The sequence below is a fragment of the Caloenas nicobarica genome, chromosome 1 (assembly GCF_036013445.1).
Source record: "Caloenas nicobarica isolate bCalNic1 chromosome 1, bCalNic1.hap1, whole genome shotgun sequence".
Lineage (NCBI taxonomy): Eukaryota > Metazoa > Chordata > Aves > Columbiformes > Columbidae > Caloenas > Caloenas nicobarica.
In genome coordinates this window covers 24906362-24930424 of record NC_088245.1, presented here as the reverse complement: position 1 = coordinate 24930424, position 24063 = coordinate 24906362, and the positions used below count along the sequence as shown (strand labels likewise).

The following is a 24063-nucleotide window of genomic DNA, read 5'->3' as shown; positions in this document are numbered from 1 at the left end:
CCAATCTCAAAACTCTACCATGGCAAAAGACAAAAATGTATCACTGCGATGTTTCTGTGTCTTCGTAGGTTATAGAACAAGGACAGAAAATTGTTGATATTTGCCAATCAGTTTTGTTCCATTAACATTCCTACAATTAGGAACCCAAATAAACAGGCCTTCAAGTGTACAGATATAAGAATCTAGTGGACTTTATCATCAGAACCACTTCTAGGCTAAGGGAACAATTTATTTGTTTAATTGTTCTAAGCTCTACAGTCACGTTTGTTTGTGCTCCTCTAGCACAACACAGACTAACAGCAGATTTTGACCATTCACAGTGACATATAAAATAAGATTTAGCGATCATCAGACACCAGAGGAGGGATTGAAAATACTGCTCATTTGGAAGTCTCTTTCCACTGTGTTGGTAAACAGCTCACAGTGAAAACAGAACCCCTCATATTTGATGCAGAATAAAATATTACACTTTCTTATAAAAGTTGGATCTATGACCCTGAGAATCATTAAATACCACAGATGTTTCAATCATAGAACAGTTGCATGATTTCATGCCACGCTACCCCAACAATGTCCATGATTCCTCATTTGTTCCTGAATTAAGACGGCCCACAACTACAAGCCAACCTTCAGCATAATATATTAAAAACATCTTCTATGTAGTCTGGTGTTCTGTTTTATAGACAGTGTAGAAAGCTGTGTGAGCTCAGTTTAAATGCTACATCTACTCTGGTCAGTTGCAAGACTTTCAAAAATACCTCTCTTTTTTCAGGTCTTTCCTCCCTAAGTAATTGTTAATTTATAGTTGCATCAGTATGAAGACTAGCCAGATAAAATATTTTTACATATCATTTACACTACTGATTAGCAATAGATTATACATATAAATCCAAATATTATTGCTGAATAGACTGCTTGTCTTGTCCTCAGTAGTTTATGGGGAACATCACTTTAATCCAACAACACGACAAAGTAAAATGTGCAAATTAGCTTTGTAGATGGTGTTTGAAATGAAGCACATTGAGTTCTAACATAGCCAACTCCTAGACATTTTATGGCCAAGAGCATTTTGAATTGAATTGCCTGCCACCTATCTATTTATGGAAGCAACTTTCTTTTAAATATCCACACAAACACATGTACAAACATACATAAGTAACTTATAAGATGGTATGCAGGTATACAGACCATAGAACATTCCACAGAATCACCCAAATCACTGGAGCTGTGACACTGTAAAAGGTCTCAGGACATCCCGGTAGCATAAGTACCGTATACTCTGCCATACCCTTGTTCCAGGTGCTCTCCAGCAAGCAAATGATGCAAAGATTCTTTCCTGAGTGGTCCCATCTCTGTGGAGATGTACTTAAAACTGAAGACTTCTGCACACTGGAAGGACTTGACCTGTTGGCAGGGGGGAGATATTTTGAAAACAACAGAACCGAGTGACACCAATACTTACTTGGCAGGCATTATAAATCAACTGGTGTTCCAATTTTTTGATCCCTAGAATCTGCTGAAACATTTCATAAAGCTGTTCCTTGCTCAGAATCAGCTCCGATACAGCACTTAAGGCCATTCTATTCGGCTGTTTGCAAAAGTCCTCTTCTCCCCTGTATATGGCATCGTATTTGGCTAGCCAAGAACTTAACACTGTCTCTTTGCTCAATCCGTCGATTTCTGGCAAACTTCGGACCCTCTTTTCTATATTTTTCTTAAAAACATCTCTAAAGTCATTTGCAGAACATCCTCCGCTGTGGACCATTCTTGCAACCCGGTCACTCTTGAGAAATACCTTTTAAAATAAAAGAGAAAAAAAAAGAAACAGAAAAAGTTAGGCATGGGCAAAACCACAAACTCATCCCTTATAAAGGGATTACAATCTAATATTTTGCTTCTGTGTAAGACAGCTTTATAAATAAGAGTTATAAAGGCCAAGTTTGCTATATTTTTCACAAAGAAACAAGTGACTATGTTGAAAAAGTAAGTTTCCACATTGAGTAAGTACTTAAGCTAAGTAGCTTTTAAAGTGTTTATTCATAAATCTACAATAGTTAAACTAGAATAAAATTTGAATTAACAGCAGCTAATTGAAAACCTGCCTACAAGATTAATTAAATCTTTCCTCCATTAAAACCAAAGAACTCTACAGTTACTTGCAAGTAACTCATGGATGAGCTACACTGTCTCAAAACTCAGAAGTACGAGTTACAATATGATCTTTAAGCTAGCAGAGAATCTCACGGAAGGTGAGACAAAAATCTAGGAAAAAAAAAGTATTAGAGAAACACTAGAATTGATATTAACAATAGAGGCAAGAAAGATGCAGAACTGGTTCTACTACTGTAGATACAATACTGGAGACACAATACAGGATTCTCCATGTAAAAAACCCAAACAAAAACTAACACTAAAAACCTCTCCAAAATACACATACTCTTAAGATATGACAAGGCACACTACAACAACAAACTCATTAAATCAGTGTCAGCATTCTGTAAGAGCTTTCCAGTGTTCAAGGACAGCTGCGTTCAGCTCTTCTTCTAACACAGGCTTTGGCAAGGCTGATCTTTCCAACCACTGTGTGGCCAGCTCATTTCTAGCAGCAAGTCTCATGAAACTGTTCCTCTACAAATAGCAACCAACAAGAAGACGACCACTGCAGCACGACTGGCCACGTAAACAAGCACGGTGTGCCTTGGATGAAGGACAAGTGACATCATGCCGTTGAACGGGTAACTCGGGGAGAACCAGCTGGCCTCAGGCGGCAGAGGGAGGTGGGTCCAGGACCTCCATCCGCCCTGCCAGGCCTGGCTGCGGGGACTGCTCGGGTGCCGCATCAACACCCCACGCACAGCTGAGATGCAGACAACAGATGTGGTACCGGGTAGTCTAAAAGAGATTTTCTATCCATCACCTTTCTGACCGTTCGCTCTCTTAAATCAGATGCTGTGAAGTGGAAGGTGAGTTAACTATGCATTTTCAGATAGTACGTTTAGTCACCAAGAGCTATGAAAATACAAGGAATGAGGCGACGGCGCAGCAGAGCTCCAACTCTGTACACTCGCACGTGTTGGAAGACGGTGCACCTAACAACCAAACTAAAATACCACTGTTCTTTGTTTGGAAAATACAAAACAGAACAGCAGGAGAGAAATATATAGGTGGAAACAGACCAAGAAAAACATATTCTAAAAGTTCCAATGCCTGTTGATGCATGTTTCCCTGTAGCATATTTTAAAAGGCAGTTACCTACAGAATATACCTTTCAACAGATATCCTAATTGATATTGTTCAGAAGGCTGCAGATTAAGCCGAAAAGTACTTGCCCACACAGATTACTAAAACAAAACCAAACCCAGCACCAATATATGCTAATCATTTTTTATGCTCTAACTGTACCATGATGGATTTCCTTTTTTGGAAACCTAAGCATCTCTGCTTAAATTCTTATCCATAAAGGGACCTGACATGGTTACTGTCAATTAATGCTGATATTAATTTCGTCAAAATGTTATACTAATATTGAATCACACTTCAAAACAAATAATAATCAGAAATTCCACTTAGCAATAAAACTTATCAACGCAAACAGGTACAAGGATATTAAGCCTTTGCTTGTTTTAACAGTCTGCAATTACAAGTGATGCATTCCTCCAACAGCTCCACTGGAAAGCAAATAGGAAAAAAAATATTTTAAAAAAAGATGACTTCAAACTAACTTCAGCCACTTTGTACTGTCCATAAACATTATTAAATCTTCCATCACATTAGTTTGCTCACCCAATGAGAGAAAGCAGATGCAGAAGAACGAGTGAAATTAAGAATATTTATAGACTTCCCTCCCAAAAATCTCATGTTTATCCAAGATTACATGACCCTATGTATTTTGCTAATATAACGGAATCAGTCTAATAAAAAAACCCCACACTGTAAGATCAGCAGAATATCATTCACCTTTCATTACCTTATTTCAGTCATATTATTCAAAATCATTAATCCAGAATGCAGGGGCTGAAAAGCCGCTAGCACTTCCCTTGACTTATGAACCAGACTAATTCAAAGTTTATTTCTAATTTTGAGGTTGATTTTCTAGGAGACTGCAAGAAAAATCTGTTCCATTTTTTTCAACACTTACCCATGGAAAGGGAGCAGTATTGTAACACTTGGTGGCCACAACATTGACAAAGCAATGGCATGTTCACGTTGGGCAAAACACCAGGTATGTGCAAACACAAAACAAAATTTGCATGTATCCTTGACCTTCAAGTGTTCTCTTCTGAAGTGTTTCAGTCACAAACTGTGTTTTTATTATATTTTCTTAAATTATTCCAAGATAATTCTTTCCCAAAAGATATGGTGGATACTAGAGGAAATAGCTCAAAATATAAACCCAAAGTGTGACTAACAGACTACAAAAAGTACATGGTTGGTTCTGTAAAGGAATCCATTGAACCTAAAGCTCTTATTGTACTACTCGTTTTTGAGCAGCAAACTGACAACATTATTCCTGAGGGAAAAAAAAATGTAATGTCTTTAAAACACACTATTCGTATTTGAGATAATTAAAACGTAATAATAACATTTCAACAGAAAGGCTCTATTTTCAAGACTTTGCTTGCAAGAGAAAACTGTAAGAGAATGGAAATTCAGTTAGGAGTGTACCATATGTGCCTCAAATTTGACACAGTAAGATGCATTAAAAAGCTATTAAATGTCTCGTCATTCCTGTTCCTGAAAGACATACCGTACACTTCATGTCAAATGCAGAATCCTTTGCTTCAGTTATATTTCTTCAGATTTGTGTACTCAGTTTCAATGCTTTTAAGCAAAGTTTTACGCTTGCTTTTGAAAAAATGCTCTCAGTAGAAGTTTACGGGAATCGCTACTGTATGGAGAATGGTATGGCACTTGTTTCATGCCAACAGAGTTATTGTTTCCACCATCATTCCAGAAAGTCCACCTGGATGAATATCTGTCGGTACAGAGTCTTGGGACTCACACATGCTTTACAACACCAGTGGTACTCTCTTGGCAGCACTCCTTTTTACAATTAAATATCTAAGCTTTTGTAGCAGTTGTAACGGAGTCTGCCACTTTTTCTTCAGCATGGATTATATGCACAGCTCAATCATCCCCATTAGGAAAAATATTTGTGTTGATATCTACATTTAAAACAAAATACTAGTTGAGTATTTTCACTAAATTGTTGGCTCTTCTTCTCTTAATTCTGTGTTTGAATTGTCTGATCATTAGACTTAGTTCTAGTTAAATAATTATTCAAAAACCTCCAGTGTTAAAATGTTACCTCAAGTCTCTCAACAGTAGGGGGGAACTGGAGAGAAAAAAATATTAGAGTTCTGAATGTAAAATATAAAATACCAGGATAAGTTATTGTGGGGACAAAGAAATCTATTTCTACAGGGAAATAGATCTGGTAGATCAGCCATCATCATTTGGAAATACTTGTATCATTTAGAAATTATTTGACAAGAGTCAAAGTTTTTAATGAAGTATTTCCTGTTTCTACCAATGTTTTCTGGACTTTTTCAAAGAAATCCTGGAGTGACGCTCTTTGTCAGTCAGCATTTGAACTTTTAGTATCATTAGTGGTTCCTTGGTTCTAAGTTAAAGTCAACTCTTCCTGCTACCCATTGCTAACAAACTATCAAACACCAAAAAGAAATGCTCTATTAACACATACAGTGCATTCAGGAAAAAATAGTTAAAAGAGGTTTTGATAGACCCAATATATCCATTTTGAGGAACTTTTCCAATTCGCTTTATTTAGAGCCCTTCTGAATACTCTTGGACTGAGCCATACCTACAGTATTTGACGGATGAAGTTCTCCTCACATCATAACCATTCAAAGATGATCAGGTAAGGAATTAAAAAAAAATCCTCAATTTCTTTTTCCCTGATAATTACAGTAACAAATATAATTTGCATCTATCTACTGAAGTACGGTTTAAATTAACTTTTTTCCAATAATTATACATATACAATTTCATGTGTTGCAAATGCTAGTTAAAAGCTTGTTTCAAAATAATCTGTAGCACTAGCTAGTTACATTGAAGGTTAATTTCCATCTTTAAACAGAAATATATCTTTTAGCAGTGACTGCAACTTGAGAAAATATTTGAAATATTAAGCAAAGAACTGCTTTTACATATTCTAGCACATACCCCTTGAATAATATTTCTATTTGTTGAACATCATACCAAATCTAACTAATTATACATGCAGGCAACACAAACATGATAATCTTATTCTCTGCTGTAAAGCTTAAGAAAAAACATAAGCAATATGCAAAAGAGTTTGCATAAACTCAACTGTAGACAACCTCTGGAAACAGATTAAATATGAGGCCAATTAGGCCATGCATTACAAACTTTTATACAAATGAAAGACAACACGTAAGACACACACTGATGGAGTTTTCTATTAAGGTCACCTTTTTAGCCAGTTTGGAAGAAAAATCCCATAATGTTTCTACCAGTTGGTATAAGTGGTGTTGTTAATAAAAAATAACGTTTTGTAATTCTGCTACACATACCAGGTAAACACGACCTTGCAGCTATGTGCTTATATATCAGTTCTAGCAGATCCTGACTCAGCTCTAGGCACAGCACCAACTGGCAACACACTAAGCTTGCACTGACCAAATTATTTTACAAGCTCTTTTATTCTTGGGCACAAAACTTTTTGCAAAAGGGTTTCATAAAGGGAAAAATTATGATCTAAGCCACCCCTTTTTAAAACAAAGGATTGCCAAAACAAGCAAGCAAACAAAAAGTGTTCTCTAAATAGTACATAGTAAATAGTAAATAGAGTCAAAGGGAAAAAAAATATATACATTAGGATTTTTAACCAAAATCTCATTTTCATACTAACATTCTCTTCCAAAGTGAATCACAGAGGGTACCTCCCCCATATTTTTAATTGCAAAGATGTTGTGTCTACAATACAAACCTTCTGCAGAACAGCTCTCACATCTGTGGTATATCCAATGCTATAAAATAAAAATATTTGGGTTTGTAGGTAATAAGTTACAATGGAACACTTTTTTCAACATAGAATTGCCTTCTTATCAAACGTCTGAAAACTGAAATTTTAGCTTCAGAGAGTACAAGTGTATATGCATATATATATAAATGTATACATGTCTATGTAAGGCACACACATACAGAAAAGCATTGCAATCATGTTCATCCATTATCCATTCTGGAGATGAACTGAATTGAGCTATGACTTGTTGCTTTTTATGTTTTGGGTACAAGTTTTGCATGGTAACATAGGGTTTTGTTTAAGCAAAACTTTGCTCTTTTAAAATTCAAAAGGGTACTGAGAAGGGCAGAGGGACCACAGGAATGATTTTTGAGTCTCTGAAAAGGAAACTCGTGACTCATCCAGCCCCTGTACACCTTCTAGTAGTGCAACTGCACTGACATTCTCATCTTCATTAAGCAAAGCAGCACTGGGAACTTCATTTGCCACAAGAGGGGCTACAGATTTTTCTTCCTTTTTGACAGACACTGCTGTTCCTCTAGCTTTGAGGAGATCACATTTACACTCTAGACATGTCCTATGTCTTAACAGCCAGGGCTCAATGCACCTCTTATGGAAAATGTGGCTGCAGCTCAAAATGCACACTATGTCCCTGGGACAGTAAACTTCTAGATATACTAGACATCGTCTGAACCTGCTTCCTTATCAACTTTCTTTACAAGCAGATTTTTTCATTTCTGTTAAATTTTGGCATCACTGGATGCAAGCTTTTGGTATCCTGCATGTGCCAGCACAGGAACAGGTGGAATAAAACACGACAGCCCTTATAAACAGACAGGTCCTCTAAATAATGGTTCACCCAGAAGTTATGGTAGCTTCCTATTTCTATTGCTATGATTACTTGCATGCCATTCTGAATTAAGCATAAAATGCCCTTGTCTTCTAGACTACAAATGGCAGCTCTAACAGTGTCCTCTGCACTGATGCAGATCATAGGAAATGCTTCATTACCTACACTTGGACACTGATAAGTGATTGCACCAATTGCTCCAACTGGTGCTGCACACTTTATTTTGCTTGTGAAAGTACACCATCTCCTCCTAATTAGAACTATTCAGGTCTCTGTTTCTGATGGCTCCTGGAGCTTGCTAAGCAGCTGCAAGCACTGCAGTCATTTGGGTAGCACCACCAATCCAGAAACATTCTTTGGCGGTGAAGTTCTTCCAAAGACTCCACTGCGTCCTCTTCTCAGCCTGCAACAAAACGCTGAGGCGAGGAACTCCCAGTCCACGGGTTTGTAATCAAAGCAGACAGGACACCATCAAGACTGCAAAGCACAACCACTGGCAGGATTTGGCCTCTTTTCTCCAAGCCCCAGTCAAATCCTGTTCATGAAGAAATACAATTTAAGGGCATTTTTCCCAGTTGGAGCTTGTCACAGAGACTCAGTCTGCTTGGAGTTGTGTTGTGTCACCGTATTACTGCCACCAGCGACGGTACCACTGCTCTCAGCTGGTGGGATCCTCCTTGGGCAGGTGGGATACATGTTCCGTTCGGCGTTTTGTGTTGGTGTCACGTCAGTCTTCTCTGCGCATTGTCCCCAAGACAACAGCTGCCCCAATTTCATCTGCTTATCATTAGTTATTACACAACACTTTAATCCTATTCATTGAACACCAATGCCCCCACATAAAACTTTAAAGTTTAGTTTAATCTCTACTTCTTTCAGGAAAAAAAAAAAAAGAGCAAATTTGACTGTAAGGTATGTAAGGGAAGTTCGGCCTCTAACAAGATCACACATTCCACCTTTCAAGTGTTTCCAGACATTTCAAACCGTATTCCACACATAAATTACAGCTGTATTGCTATACAAGGGCCAAACGCTCTCTCCCCTACACGGGCTCACAAAGACTGATGAGCCAGCTAGTGAGTTATCTAGACCTCCAATGTATTTATTCATGCCAACGCATTGCAACTGATGTTTGAAGCATCCTTAAAACACACTAATGTTGAAACGGAACTTTTCATACAACTAAGAAAAAAGGTTGTTGGATAAGGCTTACAGATCTCTCTCTTTGGAGTTTGTTTTGGTTTTTTTTTTTCAGAATCCCATCAACCAGACACAGGTACCAAACTGCAGAAGGCAGCGTTTTGTCCTTAAGGAATAATTCTTGTATTAAAGGGTTCTTGTTGGTGTTTGGGGTTTTTTTGTTTGGCTTGGTTTTTTGTGTCTCTTTTTTTGTTTGTTTTGTTTTTATTATTTTTTATTTTAAGCATGCTGGAAACAAAGCTAGAACTATATTAAGATTAATGGCAACTTTGCCATATTGGAAACTGTCAATTCAAATTTAAAAACATAAATTAATAGAAGTACCTCTTTGATAAAGACTGAACAAAGGCAAAAAGGACTTTGACTGAAATCCAAGGAACACTCCAGCTTGTGAATGCTTTTTAGGTTTCTGCTGTGCTTTCCTGATGTGTTCTCCACTCAAGCTCCTGATGTGCTTCTTGCCGTTACCAGAACTCTTGAGCTTATGGCACACCAAATAAATTTTTAAAAACGGCCAGCAACTTTCAGGGCTAAATTGAGCTCTAAAATTTCTGCAAAAGACAATAATTTTCTGTCTAGGAACTAAAAGGGATTTAAATAAGTTTGTTACTTAAAAATTTGATGTGACACGCATCATCATGCTGTGCTAGAAGCATTACCTGATGCAAAACCAAGCATAGGACATTTATTGTGTGATATTAAATAGCACCTTTGCTGCTAGTGCAGCAGCTCCTCAAAGCCTCTCAAACAAAAAAGCTCATTAGCAACTCTCAGCAGAGCCAACAGCTCTCACCCACTTCTCGAAGTCCTTCCTGTTTCACAGGAATAAAAATATTCCCCATGTCAGCCATTAGCATGAGAAATGATCTCTGGGACCCGCTCACACAGCCCTCAATAGTTCTGCTGGAGTCTGAAACCACACAATGCATCGCACCGAGAATTGGGGCTAGTTTGATGAAGGTGTAGAGGTTTGGAGAACAGCTTTCACAACCACGTATTTTAGGAATAAAGGCTTATACCCAGTAGGAATTAACATGTATTATAACCAACACTGTTTGCTGCTATACCCTGGAGCTGCAGAATAAAACATTGTTTCACTGCACTCAGGAGAGTCTAGAAAGAAATAAACACTCCAAAAATTATGAAGTTGATGTTTAGATTAGGTTTAGTCTGATCAACTAATTAGACTACAAGAACGAGGCCATTTTGGGTCAAAAATAAATAGCTTAGGCAGTAGCTTTGTACATGTAATAGTACATATTAATTATTTTTATGCTAGTTGAATAAAATTACTACATTAGCCATTGAAACAGCATTTATATTCTATGAAGAGACTAATAGTTACCAGTGCATTTTAATAATTACTTTTTATAACTACTGGCTGCTGAACATAAGTGGAAATTGAGCTACTTACTGAAGTTTGCTCAGTATTTTGAAATCAGAAGGTTGTTTTTTTTGGTTTTAGAAAAAAAAAATATTTATAAGACCGGCTTGCAGGTCTTCTTCCTCCTTCATTCCCTTTCATCCTCTAGAGATATCCTCCAGGCACTATTTTGAATTTTTTTTTTTTTTCAGTGAAATTATCAGAGTTAAAGGGCCATTTTTCTTTATCTGTGTGAGTCTTCAGAACAGAGTCCGTACCTTCAGGTAAAAGCAAAAGATACTCAAATTTTAAGAAATCATACTAATAAACTCCTATTTCTCTATTCAAGTAATTCTGTCATGATTTTGTTAATCACAGGTTTCTTCTCCCCAAAGTATACTACACTGTAGAGTCTCTTCCCTAATTCAGGGGAAAAAATGCTGAGACAAAAAAATCTTAAATTTTGTTTAACAGCAAGGGGTTTTTTTGTTTGCTTTTAAAACCTCCTTTAAAAGTCACATTAAGGTGAGAAAAGGGAGTAAAATTTAAAGTAACAAATCATCATTGCCTGAAGAGGTATAATCCTCATTTAATATTTTTCCTTTTTTTTTTTTTTTAATATCATGTGTACTACCCTTCTGGAGCATATTAAGCTACGATTTCTTCTTACCAAGGGTAATGGTTCAGAAACAATCAAAAGTTGAAATCTTTAGAAGGTTTACTTTGCTTTCTTCAACTCTTTTGAGCAATATCATAGCTGCACATTGGACATTTCCCACAGCTTAGCAACCAGCTATCTGTAAAAAAAACCCCACACCAAGCCCCAAACTTCTGCAATTTAAAATGTGTGCTACTTCTCTAGGCTTACTTGCTTGTAAGCATACTATACAACAGAATGCACTGAGATTTGTTTCTTTGCCTTCTTTTGCAAATTGGCAGAAACAATTGCCAGAAGTCTTCCCAAATTTCTGCTCCTGGGGGCTACACATTTTACAGACTTATGTAGTGCAGTGTTCATGCCCTGGGTGCAAGAACAACCAGGGCTATAGTGACAATCACCATAAAAAAATCCACAAAACTATTTCACCCAGAAACAGTGTTTTCTCTTGGATTCACTTATTAAGGTTATCCAGACCCGCTTTTGGAACAAGAATATTTATCCTCCTCTCAAGACAACAGCAACAACAGTTTTTGCACCCTGGTGAGACACAACAGGTTATATACTGTTGCCTATACGAGCACAGTTATGGATAACATTAGCAATAGCTCTACTTGCTACAGCCACTGCTATCTTCTCATTAAAAGTACAGTCTCCTCTTCCACCAAGCCCCAGAGTTTGCTGGCTGGCTGAAGCATTGGAGAGACTTTGTGCCCTGTGGTATTGTCCCTCAGGTGGTACCAACACTCCAGAGGAGTTATTCTCCAAATATCACCTGGATGTCCAACTCCAAAGTGGTCCAACTTGCCTCCTGAGTGACTTTGCTCACGCAGGCAATGAATGTTAACATGGTTCAAGATCTGTGAAGGCTGATCCACAGCCACATATTCAACTCTGGCAGCCAGAAAGAGGCAAATCCTCTTCCCCAAAGATGAGGCTTGAGCACCTTCATGTTAGACTCTGCATCAGGGTAATTACAAGCAAGTAATTACAAAAATTACGTCTTGTCTTCCAGTAGTCTATGGCAGGGAGAAACTGGCTGATAAACAGGTAAAAGGACAGAAGAAATAGATCTGCATATTTCAAAATGTTGTGATGCTTGGTTTATTGAAACTTAAGAAACAGCCTGCTGTGACAAGAAGTCTCCGTAATTCTGTGTCCAGTAATGGGACTGGGAAAGCTGATGTGCTGCCAGGCAGAAAGCATGGTTACCTCTGCATATTGCTTTCCTCCTGGCTGGGATATTTTAAGTCAATGCTGTGAGATCTGAAATCACACCTATACAGTCCACTCGTCATTCCCATTTAACTGTGGAAATAAATGTGTAAATGTCACTAAAGACAGCAGTTTCTGTACAGGCCTAGGTGTTTCTGTCCAGCAGCGCTCTCCTGATAAAAAAGCCATATTTTCTCTGTACATGCTTCTCAAGACCTTCAGGTACAGAAGAACGAACAGACCACACAGAGTGGATCTAGAGTATATCATTGAGTTCAATAGTTCCCAAAAATGGAACTCTGGCTGTTAGCCTGCCCAGGGGAAGATGTTAATTGCCATCATAGTAAAGGAACCTAGACTCTATGCTAGACATGAGACATTTTCAACATTCATCTTTTTCCTGTATTGACTGACACAGACCATAAACACATGTGAAAGTATTTTATACTGGACAACACACAACCCTAAAGGGAGGGAGAAGAGTTTTATGCTTTGAATCACACATTTGTCTGCTTGCAAGTTAAATGAAGGGGTTGTCTTGTCACCAAGCCAGACAGGTTGCCAACGTACTATTCTTATGCTATTTTTCCAGTTTATTCAACACTTGACAATTAAAGCAGACACTAAACTATTTCAGCATAGAGGTATTATACAAAGCAGAGGTTTTCCTCAACCACGTAAGGAACTTCTTCCTCCACTGTGTGGTTTTATCTATGATTACCTACTTGGCAAAGAAGTAATTTGCAGAGTCTCTTTTTGTCAAAATACATTTTCTTAGTCAGTAAAGTGAAATTCAGTCATCATTAGAAGCTGATCAACATGTTGCATCCAGAGTATCTTGCCTCTTAATAAAAGAGATGAAAATTTGCTCTCCAATATGTGGATCTTGCCTGATCAGTACTCCCCTCTTTGGGGACCAATGGAAAACTCCAGGTGCAAGAATTTCAAAGGGTCTAGTTTAGCTACCATAAGCCAGAAGCCGGCTGTTAACTTGAAGGTGTAACAAAGCGTGCCTTGGAGAAAGGCTCACACTGCACTATTGGTGCCATTCATTATCCAGCAAACAAATTCCAGAAGGAAAGTGTCTGTCTCCGACTATGACGGAAGATGAAGGACAACAAAAAGAGCTAGAAATAATAAAGCAGAAAGAAGACAAAACAGAAGATTGAAAGAAACCGACTTCAAAAAGGAAACATGCATACACAAAAATAATGAGTAGCAATACAGCCATACCAAAAGGATAAGAAAAAACATTTACTTAGCATACTTATTTCACAATCACAGATGATGATTAGTTTTTGCATAACTACCTCTTTTGGTACCTGCAAATACGGGAAAAACACAGAGTTGCTCCAAATCAACAGTCCACATTTCCATTTGCCTTGCTAAGGAACTCCTCAATTTGCTGACTTTTTGGTGTTTGTTTAGTTCTGTACAAAACAGAACAAAATCCAGCCCTTCGTCTCTTATGATAGTGTTTATTTCTTAGGATACGATCTTTTTAGATATAAGATCTGTTTTCTTCCATTAACTTTGAGAAAAAGTTAAGTAAATGGGCAAGTAAAATAAGGAAGGGAAAACAGTCCTTCACTTCACTGAATTTTCCTCTAGAGTCACTTGTGGTTCTAATTTTTATTCCACTTGACTGAAAAGTGCAAGTTATATAAGTGACAGTTCTCATTATTGGTATCGCATTGTGCTCATTTTGTCAGAGATTAAAAGAATTGGCTATTTCATTTCCCTATCACCATTAATGTTCTCCTGCATCAACCATTTTCACCTAAGTATGGATTAATAGCTTCTAGTTTGAATAGACATACAACTATATCTCTGTTTTTAAACGTAATACCAGGCAGCCTATAGTCAGAGTAGCTCTGCTGAGTCCCCATTCCCCACAGTCACCCTAAGTACTTCCATTTCAAATGAGAAGGACACTGCTTCAGAACGTATTTTTTTACTCATCAAGATCACATTTTCATTTCCAATTTTTATATTCTGTCAGTGCAGATGAATGCTCAAAAAGCACACGAGCAAATAGAAATTGAGTGGAAGCCACCTGAAGCATCATCATATTATAACATCAATATTATAACATATAACATTATTTTTTTCATCTCAGTTTTAGCAACCAAAAAAGTCTCAGAAAACTGACTATTTAAGCAGTTAACCTGCCACTTTTTTTCCATGCACTATTTAGTTTTGGTGGTTTAATTTTTGGTGGGGTGGAAGGGGCACTGTTGCATGGGGAGAAAGATTAAAGTATTGAGTTCACTCTGTGGTCTAAGGAAACTGGAAAATAGTGGACATACCATGAATACTGCAAAATTTGGATAGTTACTGGAAAACAAAGAGTAGACTCTCTTAAGCCTTGCAAGGCTTATTGATGATGTCTCATCTCTTAATATAGCATCTTTCTACTACTATGATCCCCAGAATTTGAGGAAGCGCTACACACATGGGAAAACTCAGCCCCTTTCTGCCAAAGGAAAAAACTTCTTTTTTATCCCATGAAGGGTGACATAATTTTAACAGCATTTTTGAGAATTAGATGTAGCGTGCAGAAGTGGCAAAGAAAGATCTCTGAGAAAGAACCACAGATGTGTACTTCCCATCCCAAAACCAAACAGAAAGGCTATTTGCACCTCTCATCTCCTGTATGACCCAAAAGTTGCTCAGATAAACCACTCTGAGTGTTTGAAAAATAATCCCATCATTAAGAACAAAAAGGCTGAACAGTAGTAAAGAAGGTAAAAACTCCTTTAAACATTAAGAGCTGTATGATTGGAGACAAGTAAATAAAGAAGAGATGCAAACCAGAAGATTAAAGGTGTAAAACGCCACCTAATTCATACACTTAGCAATGTGTAAACTCTCAGCAAAGGGAAAAATGAAAAGTCTCAGTATTGTGTCTCCACGTGCTTTTACATACTAAGAGAAAGGAACCATTCAGAGGAGGATAGGGACAAACAGTCCTACGATGCACAACTCGGGGCACTTGCTGCTGGCTCTGCTCTGAAGCACTCCCTGGAGGAACCTCTCTCTCCACAATGAGGACAGAGAAGCTCACAAACATTCATTGTCCAGACTGTTCTACAAAGCACCTCAAGGCAAGTGGCGCAAATGCTTTTCAAAAGTTTCTAAGCTGGCCAAACAGCAGATTTTGGGAGAAAAAGGATGGAACAATACAGTCAAGTTGAAGTGCGAGCTGATGTGATAGGTAACGCTTCGCGAAGACAACGTATTTGGTGTTACAGAAATTGCCTCCTTGTCCCCCAAAAAAGACAATCTGTACTTCAAAGTGTTTCTGTTTTAAGAGGGAGACACGAATAACAGAATAAGAGTGAAAATGTGGGCAGGGGCAATGCATCAGGAAAATGGGACTGCTTGGGGAATTGTTTGTTTTGTTTTTACATTTAAAATGCATTATTATTTGTCTGGGCATTTCTCTTACAGCAATACCATCTCATCACTCATTATAATGCACTTCTACTCTGGAAAGTTCTACAAAGCTTACACAGAACTGTTAGACAACAAGCCATTGGCATGTAGGATTTAGCTGTTAACTGTAGTCTTATACATATTTTTATTCCAATGTAACTTTATTTAAAAGTCAGCCTTTATCATAAATACATCACTTTTCTCCTCCATTATAAAGTGGAATCTTTGTGTGTCATAAAACAACAATACATTTTCCTTGATTAATTTTTTCACAAGGGTGATCAATTCAGCGTGTTGGTAGAAAAGTTATAATACACATGAAAGCTTCAAAATGCATTCTGAATCTTAAATCCTTCTTTAGATTTAATAATCACCCAGCTGGCTACACTTCAGACAGCAATGCTTCAACAGGAAGATTAATGAACATTTGGTCTGCAGTTTAATCCCTCTAGATTTTAGCATGCAAAGTGCAAACTTTCATAAATTAGACTATTTTTATGCATTCCAATTATATGTCAAGGTCCAAATAGCTTTAATGGTAACTTTGAGGCTTCCTAGTCATACTTTGCTCTCTTTTTAGAGTACTTAAGTTTTTGAAAATACTAATTCACTCCACTACAGTATTCTCTAGACCATTTTAAAGACTACTTCTCAATATACCATCCCAAGTCAGAAACACCTTCAATTTCTTATTTATTTATTTTGCACAATCATCAGTTATTTTGCCTTGCTAGAAGGATATTCTATGGTAAGGATTTAACTGAGTAAACAATTTGAGACATAAACTAGTAACTTCTCTACAGGCTTCCCCATGGCCACACTGGTCAGTAACTGCCTCTGCCTTTTACAGCAGCAATTGCACCTCGCCAAGCTCCCCCCACCCCTTACCCCTGTTCAGATACAGCATAAAGTCCAAAAGGATGCTACAGTTGAGGTAAGAAAATCTGCACCCAGGTTGGAGCAAGAGGGAAGACGTCGTCCCTGTGGTTCTGTCATCCTCCCTCAGCATCTCCACACCAACGCCTTCTGTGCCTCTGGAGGGAAATGCTGACAACAGCAGAACAACCTATGAAACTTCATTTGTGGTTAATGGGTAGTCTGAAATTACTGTAGTTGGAGGAACCTCTTTAGTTGTTAACCAAGAGAGAAAACCTATTTACTAATCCAGTATATTTCCAGATACTGAAAACAGTTTTGTTGGACAATTATATGTAGAAGAAAAAACAAAACAAAAAAAAAAGAAAACAAACACAAACAAACCAAAACAAGAAAACAAAAATGAAAAACCAACCAGAAAAAACCACCAAAACCCCACTCAAAACAAACAAGAAACACACCAATCCCCCCACCCCCCCTAAAAAACCCCAAACCACCACAAAAACACAACAACAAACTCCACAGAGCTCTTATAATTGCCCCCGCCATCAATCCAGAACCTTTTTGCTTCACAGTTCCCAGCAATGAGTACAGGGTAGAGAACTGAGGGTGGAAAAAGAAAGGAAAACCACCACCATCATGATGTTGATAAGTTTGCCTTCTCTAGTTTGCTTCTAGTCCTGTTGCAAATTTGCAGTAACCAGATTTCATTCTCTTTCCTCTAATTACGGGCACCAGTGTCAATAAACTAGAAAGACAGAGGAAGGTACGCTTATTTTTCAGGTTTTTTTCTTTTAAATGCTAGTAGTTACTACACAGACATTCCAAAACATTTTCAAGCTGAGCCAGGCAAGAGGTTTGGCAAGAAATGCAAACGGTATAGAAGTCAAATGTAATAAGCAAACAAACATTACCCTCCTGCTGTAAAAGCAGTGCTACTTACGTCAAGATACGGCTTAAGTTATTTGGTTATTGTGACTAGCCTTTTAGTTGACATCCTAATGCGTTTTTAACGCACGGAAAGAACGGCGCACATCTCTTGTCACCTCTAAGGCTAAATCCTAAACACTGAGAAACCAAAGTCTGATTGCAAATTCTTCTAATTTTAGTTTTTGTTTTGTTTTTCTAGTCATAATGCCACTAATGCGTAAGATTTTTCATTTTTATTACAGCTTCTTCTAGACTATTCTGAAAACGTATTTCCCACTTACCTAAGAAGCAGGCTTGCGCTGATCTACGTAGCTTTTATAAAAAAGGTAACTCAATTTGGTGTCAGGCTATTTGGAAACATTTGCACTATTCGCCTGCCAACTTCTGAAACACATTACTCATACCAAGAGCCTTCTGCCATCTTCAAACACAGATTTTCTAATTTGATGGTCTGAAAAGCCCAGAATAATCCCTCAAGGTTTTTTACTTCAATCATAAACTTTATGACAGCCAGAAACAACCTCGTTATCATGGCCACTTCTACAAATGATTGTACCTTCCAAGACACTTATATTACAAACAGATTCATTTACTGTGGAATTTGCATACATGTCTTAATGACTATTTAAATAATGAAAAAAAATCAGTGAGCAAAAAAGCAATAAGACATGTATTTAGAATTTATTTTGTTGGTGTCATTGCAGAATTAATGCTTCTACTCAGTGAAACAATTCAGATTATCTCACCCTCACACTAAGAATTGAGCCCCTAAATCATGAAACAAACAAAAGGCTAGGGAATTTGAACAGGAAAGGGCTAAAGATAAGAGAGGGAACACAACTACAACAGGAAGCAGCCTCTTACAAGTTAAGTGTAATACTTGTTGCAGCCACAAAGTCAGTATATGGCTGCCCAACAAGAGAAAAAAGTGCCAAGTCAAGGAGTAAGGAGTTTTGACCAGATTGTTAGATACAAACGAGAAAGTGCGGCACGCTGGAATACAGCTGTGTGGCAGCGCTGCCACGTCCCAGAGCATGTACTGGTGGAGCAGCCACAGCTGGAAAGACGCACGAATCTACAACAATGCAGACAAGATACAGCAAATACAAGGAAGCTGCCGCGGCATTACCTGGAGCCGCCCTCCTTCTCCTCGCTCCGCACATCCAATTGGTTTTGGCAGGTAATTCTTCACACGCTGACAGGGCCAAGTTCAACATCTTTAACTTCCAAGATAATATACATTTTGGCAGGTTGCATTTGGAATCTGTCTGCATTGAATTATACCAAAAGCCTCGGAGCTTCCAGGCACAGAGCAAGGTGCAGCATCACTCTTGTAATCAGGAAGCAATTAAAGCTGCAATGTCATCACGTAAGAGACTGGCAGTGAAATGATCACAGAGGCAGCTCACAAATACATTGTCAAAAAAGATGAAAACTTCACCGTCACTCTCAGCCTATGATCTTTTGAGATGCAAAGAGCAACCGACACCAAAATAAAACAACATCCAGCTGAGCAGTCACTGATAGGTTTGAACAAACTCTAAATTAAAACTTAAGCAAAGGCAGTTGTATTTTAATGTCAGCAACAAATAGATTTATATTGAAGTTTGACCAGATCTCGGCTTTAATTTGAATAAAGATTCATGATAGTTTTCTAGAAATTCTTCCCCATACTTAATTAAAAGCAAGATGCTACATTTGTAACAGCTGCCTTTACCTATGCCATTTGAGATAAGACCAACTTTGTCCCACTGTCAGTTTAAATCAAGCACATCAGAAAATATCAAAACTTCCAAATTCTAAAGCTATGTTTTATAAAAGTCAAAAATGAAATAGCAATCCAGGAGAAGGAAACTCTGAGTCCCAAGAACTCAGATCCACTGGGTAATCCAGATAAAAGAGTCTTTGAACTCAAGACTTAATCTCCTGTCCAGCAGCTCTCCAAGGTGGACCTTTTTCCCACAGTTTTGTCTTATAGTCTAGAAACATTCAATGGCTTTCTCGTCCCCAGGGAAGTAGTTTCCCTCTTTATTGCCTGTCAGGCCGGGTCTGCTCCCTGCTGGAAGATGCCCAGGAGATCTTCCATTCAGGAAGATGGAGCCCCCCCTCACCACGGGTCTCCCCTGACCCGGTGTGCAGCAGCCACTGAATCGCAGCCGGGTCCCTTTCTCTTGCCTGTGCAGACGCAGAAGTAACCACCAATCTGAACAAGGGCATTAAAACAGATGCATCCTCCACGCCACTGTTTTCTTCATCTAAAACACCGTTAATGAACAGTGCCCATTTATAAACGTTATGCCCATCAAGTTACCTGGTAAGCAACTCATAATGTGAGAAAAAAAGGCGGTTTTGTTATATGTTGCAAATTTTGCATGGTTCCAGTCCAGAAGTAGCTTAGCTAGCCCTAATTTGCTAGAATGTTCTATATATGCTCGTACTCCCTATGCTTGATCTACTGACTTTTTGTTTGGTTTTAATTTTAGAGTAAACCTGAGGCTGGGCTCCATCCCGCAGCATTATTCAGAGAAGAAACGACTGAAGGACTGGAGAGCATTTCAAAATAATCCATTATACTGAACAGACTTTAGTCTAAATGCTATATAAGCAATATGAATTTCTGATTCCAACACAGCCATATAGAATAAATCATGTCATCAATCTAAAAACTAATGGAACTGAGTTATTGACTTTCATCTTTTTAGATGACATCTTTTGGTACTCCAAGTAGGATCAGAGGACAGTAATTCAGTTTTTCTCATTTTATCTAGTTGGGAACTGTGGGAACATTGCAGAAAAAAAGCTGCATTTTCTAATCTGTGCAAACAGGAGTAAGAATGAAATACACTATAGATACGTACCCCAAGTAGTACACTGAGGTGGCTTCTTCCCTTCTGCCCTGACTTTTTCCTTCCTGCAGGTGTTTCATTGGGTTCACTTTGTATCTGTAACGACCATGAGCTACACAGTACATGGGGCACGTAATACTAAAGCTCTTTCACGTGTCAGAACAGAGTGATGATTATCTGTACCTAAAAGTGAAAAAATGTGCATGGGGAGGGTGGATTGTCTTTATTAAAAAAAAAAAAATTGTTATCTCTGAATGGACAAAGTTTTAGAATCTCTGTTACAGAACACTGGAAAAAAACACTGGAATTGCTGTCCAACGATTTTCCAAAATAATGTTAAACTAAGAGTTCTTCTAGTGATCAAGTCTGAATTATTATACTCATGCACATGAACACAGTTCTGCCACCTAAATAACGATATCTAACAAGGCCAATAACACTCTCATTCAGTTTGCCCCACAAATGACTAAAATGTTAGGAACAAGAAGTAGTCTGGAGCAGAAATGTCTAAGGCAACCTGAGACTGGTGGCCAACAACAGGCAGCCGGTGCTCCTTGCCCAAACCCCTCATCCCGTGCTCAGTGGTTGTCTTTCAGCTGACTCAGATCTGCTGCTGATCTTGTTTACATGATCCGGTCACACAAAGCAAGGAACAGATCCAGCTGAAAATTAATAAAGTAACACAAACCCAAATAATATTGAAACAACCTGCTCCACTTCTCTGCCCATGAGTTTTCAGACGAGTCTGGCTCACAGCACAGCCGTGCGGCAGGGATGGTGAGAAGCGGGGAGAAGTCCTTCCACAGGCAATCGGCACTAAGGCTGCCTTAAATGAATCCTCAAACCGCTGTCTTTGAAAACAGTTACATACACATAATCAAAACGTAAATTCACACTGTCCATTTATTGAAAACATCGATTATTAAAATAATTGTGGAAAATAGATATGAGAAGCCACAGATGCCCTCTATACTGCAAGGAGCTGGGAAAACTCAGGGACGGACCTCAGAAGGACCCTGGTGCTCTGATGGTGGTGTCGTGGTTTGATTGCGGGGTGACAATAAAACCATTTACCATGCAATGGAGACCCCTGATCTAGATGCTTCCAAACACCAGATCAGTGTACCAGGAGGTTTGGCATAACATGACAAGGTGCACAGATGTCTAAACACGGAGAAAAGGGATCATATTTAAAAAATCTATTCCTCTCCGGAACCGAAGCATCAAGCATTAAGCTGGAGGACCTAACTTGCCTCACAGTCTGGAACACTGTCCTGGAGAGAAATGGTCAAATAATTTCTCCCAAACACAGACGTGAAGCCCCCTTATCCACGGTAACTACATCTCCTATTTCCTAGAATTAATTCTCCATCAATGAGGAGACTGACTGTCCTCTCAGTCAAGGAACTTACTCCACCTTTGTACTACAGCCAAGACATGGGAAGCTGGCTCTCCAGATTGGTGATATTACAGCATCCACCTGGGAGGAAGCAGGCTGTATTCTTATTCCTCCTCCAAGGCATGTTAATTTGTTTTAACCAGTGACCAATTATTCTAAAATACATAAACAAGAGCATGAACAAATTGCTGGAGAGAAGCCTTAAAGAAGATGAGATGCCAACAGAGTAGACAGAAAAACAGATAAGAACTCTGGAGGAGCTATTGCTATTATAGTTCCAAAAGTCAGAAACTGCTTGCAAGCTTGACATGACCTTGTTTCCATCATTAGAAAACAAATATCTGACCTTCTGAGTAAGGAATCTCACTCAGTTACCATGTGTTAAGTCTGATAACTCCAGGGAGACCTAGCTTATATTTAACTAATATATCAAAAGAGGTATCTCTTCTGACCTTAAAGGTTCCAATCACCAGCTCTTATGGCAGTCTACCCAAAGAGCTAAAGAGTTAATTACTGTCATTTTTTTTTTCTTGTGTTAACAAGAAAAATAGCAAAAAGCTGTGTCTCTTTTTGTTAGATTAAAACTGGTTTAATAGTAGTTATAGGTAGTATTTACAGAAGATGCTGAGGAGCACCTCTGGCATTTTAATTTATAGCACTCGTGTTTTTTTCTTTTATGAACTGTATGAAGTGCTAAATCAAAGGCAGAAAACATGCATCTTTGCCCTGGCAACTCTAGCTTTTATTTTTTTTTCTTCACCTTTAATGTATACTTCCCTTATCAATCTCCTACACTTTATATATTCTCAGTTATACTGATTGTTACCAGTAAGAGCTGTTTTACACTCATTCTTAGCTTAATTGCAGGCTTCCCTTCCTCCTGGACATAGTTCCTTTTTCACCCAGCATATTTGCAACCATGGTGTGTGGGTAATCAGCTTTTATTAAACAGCTCCTGATTTTCCACATCCATTTTTCCCCGCTCAACCAGTGAATCTTACCAGTTTCTTAAGCTTCAGGAAGTCAGCGATTCTGCTGCACTTCAGGAACTGCAAGAGTAGTTGCATCTACTCCAGCAGCCTTGCTGAAGAGCCCTTATCATCCACAAATGGTTCTATATATACATATAAAATATATACACATAAAAAAAAATATATATATATATGTATGTTGTCCTTTCCTGTGGCTCCTTTAGTTCTGCTATTTCCCTTCTGGAGATGGAACAAATGTAGCAGTAGACAGCAATTAAAATAATTCAGAATAATTATGGGGTTTTTTCTTTCTTGAGCAGTTTTCTCTCTGTCAAGTTATCACTTGCTCTCTACAGATCATAGTTTGGTTCCTGCCATCTGAAAATAAGTTGCACCTTCCTAAAGATGTCTGACCCTTCAACTGACTACAGGGAGCATTTGCATGACCACTCACTTGGATTTTATGGCTGAACTTACTGGAAGTTATATTCAGCTTTTAACTGACATGCTCTGTTTAACTGACATTTGTTTAGATTGCTCTTTAGTATTTGCTAACTGATTTTTACAGTTTTTTTCCCATTTTTTTCTAAGATAAGATGTTGTGATTTCATTTATAACAATATATTATCCTGAAGTTGTTTGTTTCTCCTATGGTTTACCTTTAAAAATATGGTACAATCTTTTTCTAATTTTAGGTATCAGCAACCTAGTTCTTTTCTGGCTTAGGTGATGCCCGTCTTTTTCATACAGCCCTCTGACTGCCGAAACTTTTGCTAGTTCTTAACAAACCTCCTCCTCCTTGCAACATTTTCCTCAAGAACATTCTGAAATGCTCCCAGCACAAGGCACGGGGCCAGCTAAACAGGCAGGACGAGCTTCGGAATGCTGCTATGGAAATTCTACTCTTTAAATCCTATTTTTAGTTGACCCAAAAGAGCTCCTTCACTTCAGAAGTCTATTCTCTATGAAAAAGCACTGCAAGAAGCCTTAAAAGAGATGATGGTATTTTACAACCCGCTACATGAAATCTCCAACCAAAGCCATCTAAATATAATTTTTCCATGATAACTTTTCCCTTCCTTGAAACAGAAATTCAAAAACAAGTTGCTCCCACTCTCAAACTTAAATCAGTGGCCTGCATGAAATGCCTTCCTTGTATCTGTGAAGCTAATTTTGCTGAATTTTTTATCTTTCAGACTGTTGCTTCCATTACTGCTTTCACAAAAAATTATGCATAGGCACAAGACACATATGATTAGAGCTATTTTTTAACATAATTACTACCTTTTTTGTTTTGGGGTGCTTGAG

General features: G+C 38.2%; 1 protein-coding gene across 1 annotated transcript in view; it reads right to left on the bottom strand.

Annotated features, from left to right (window-relative positions):
- Window positions 1-24063, bottom strand: part of CADPS2 (calcium dependent secretion activator 2) — a 308472-nt gene that overhangs the window by 201545 nt on the left and 82864 nt on the right. Inside the window, exon 3 of the mRNA XM_065627091.1 lies at window positions 1463-1795. Within this exon, the coding sequence (XP_065483163.1) occupies window positions 1463-1795 (333 nt within the window). The remainder of the gene's footprint in view (window positions 1-1462; window positions 1796-24063) is intronic.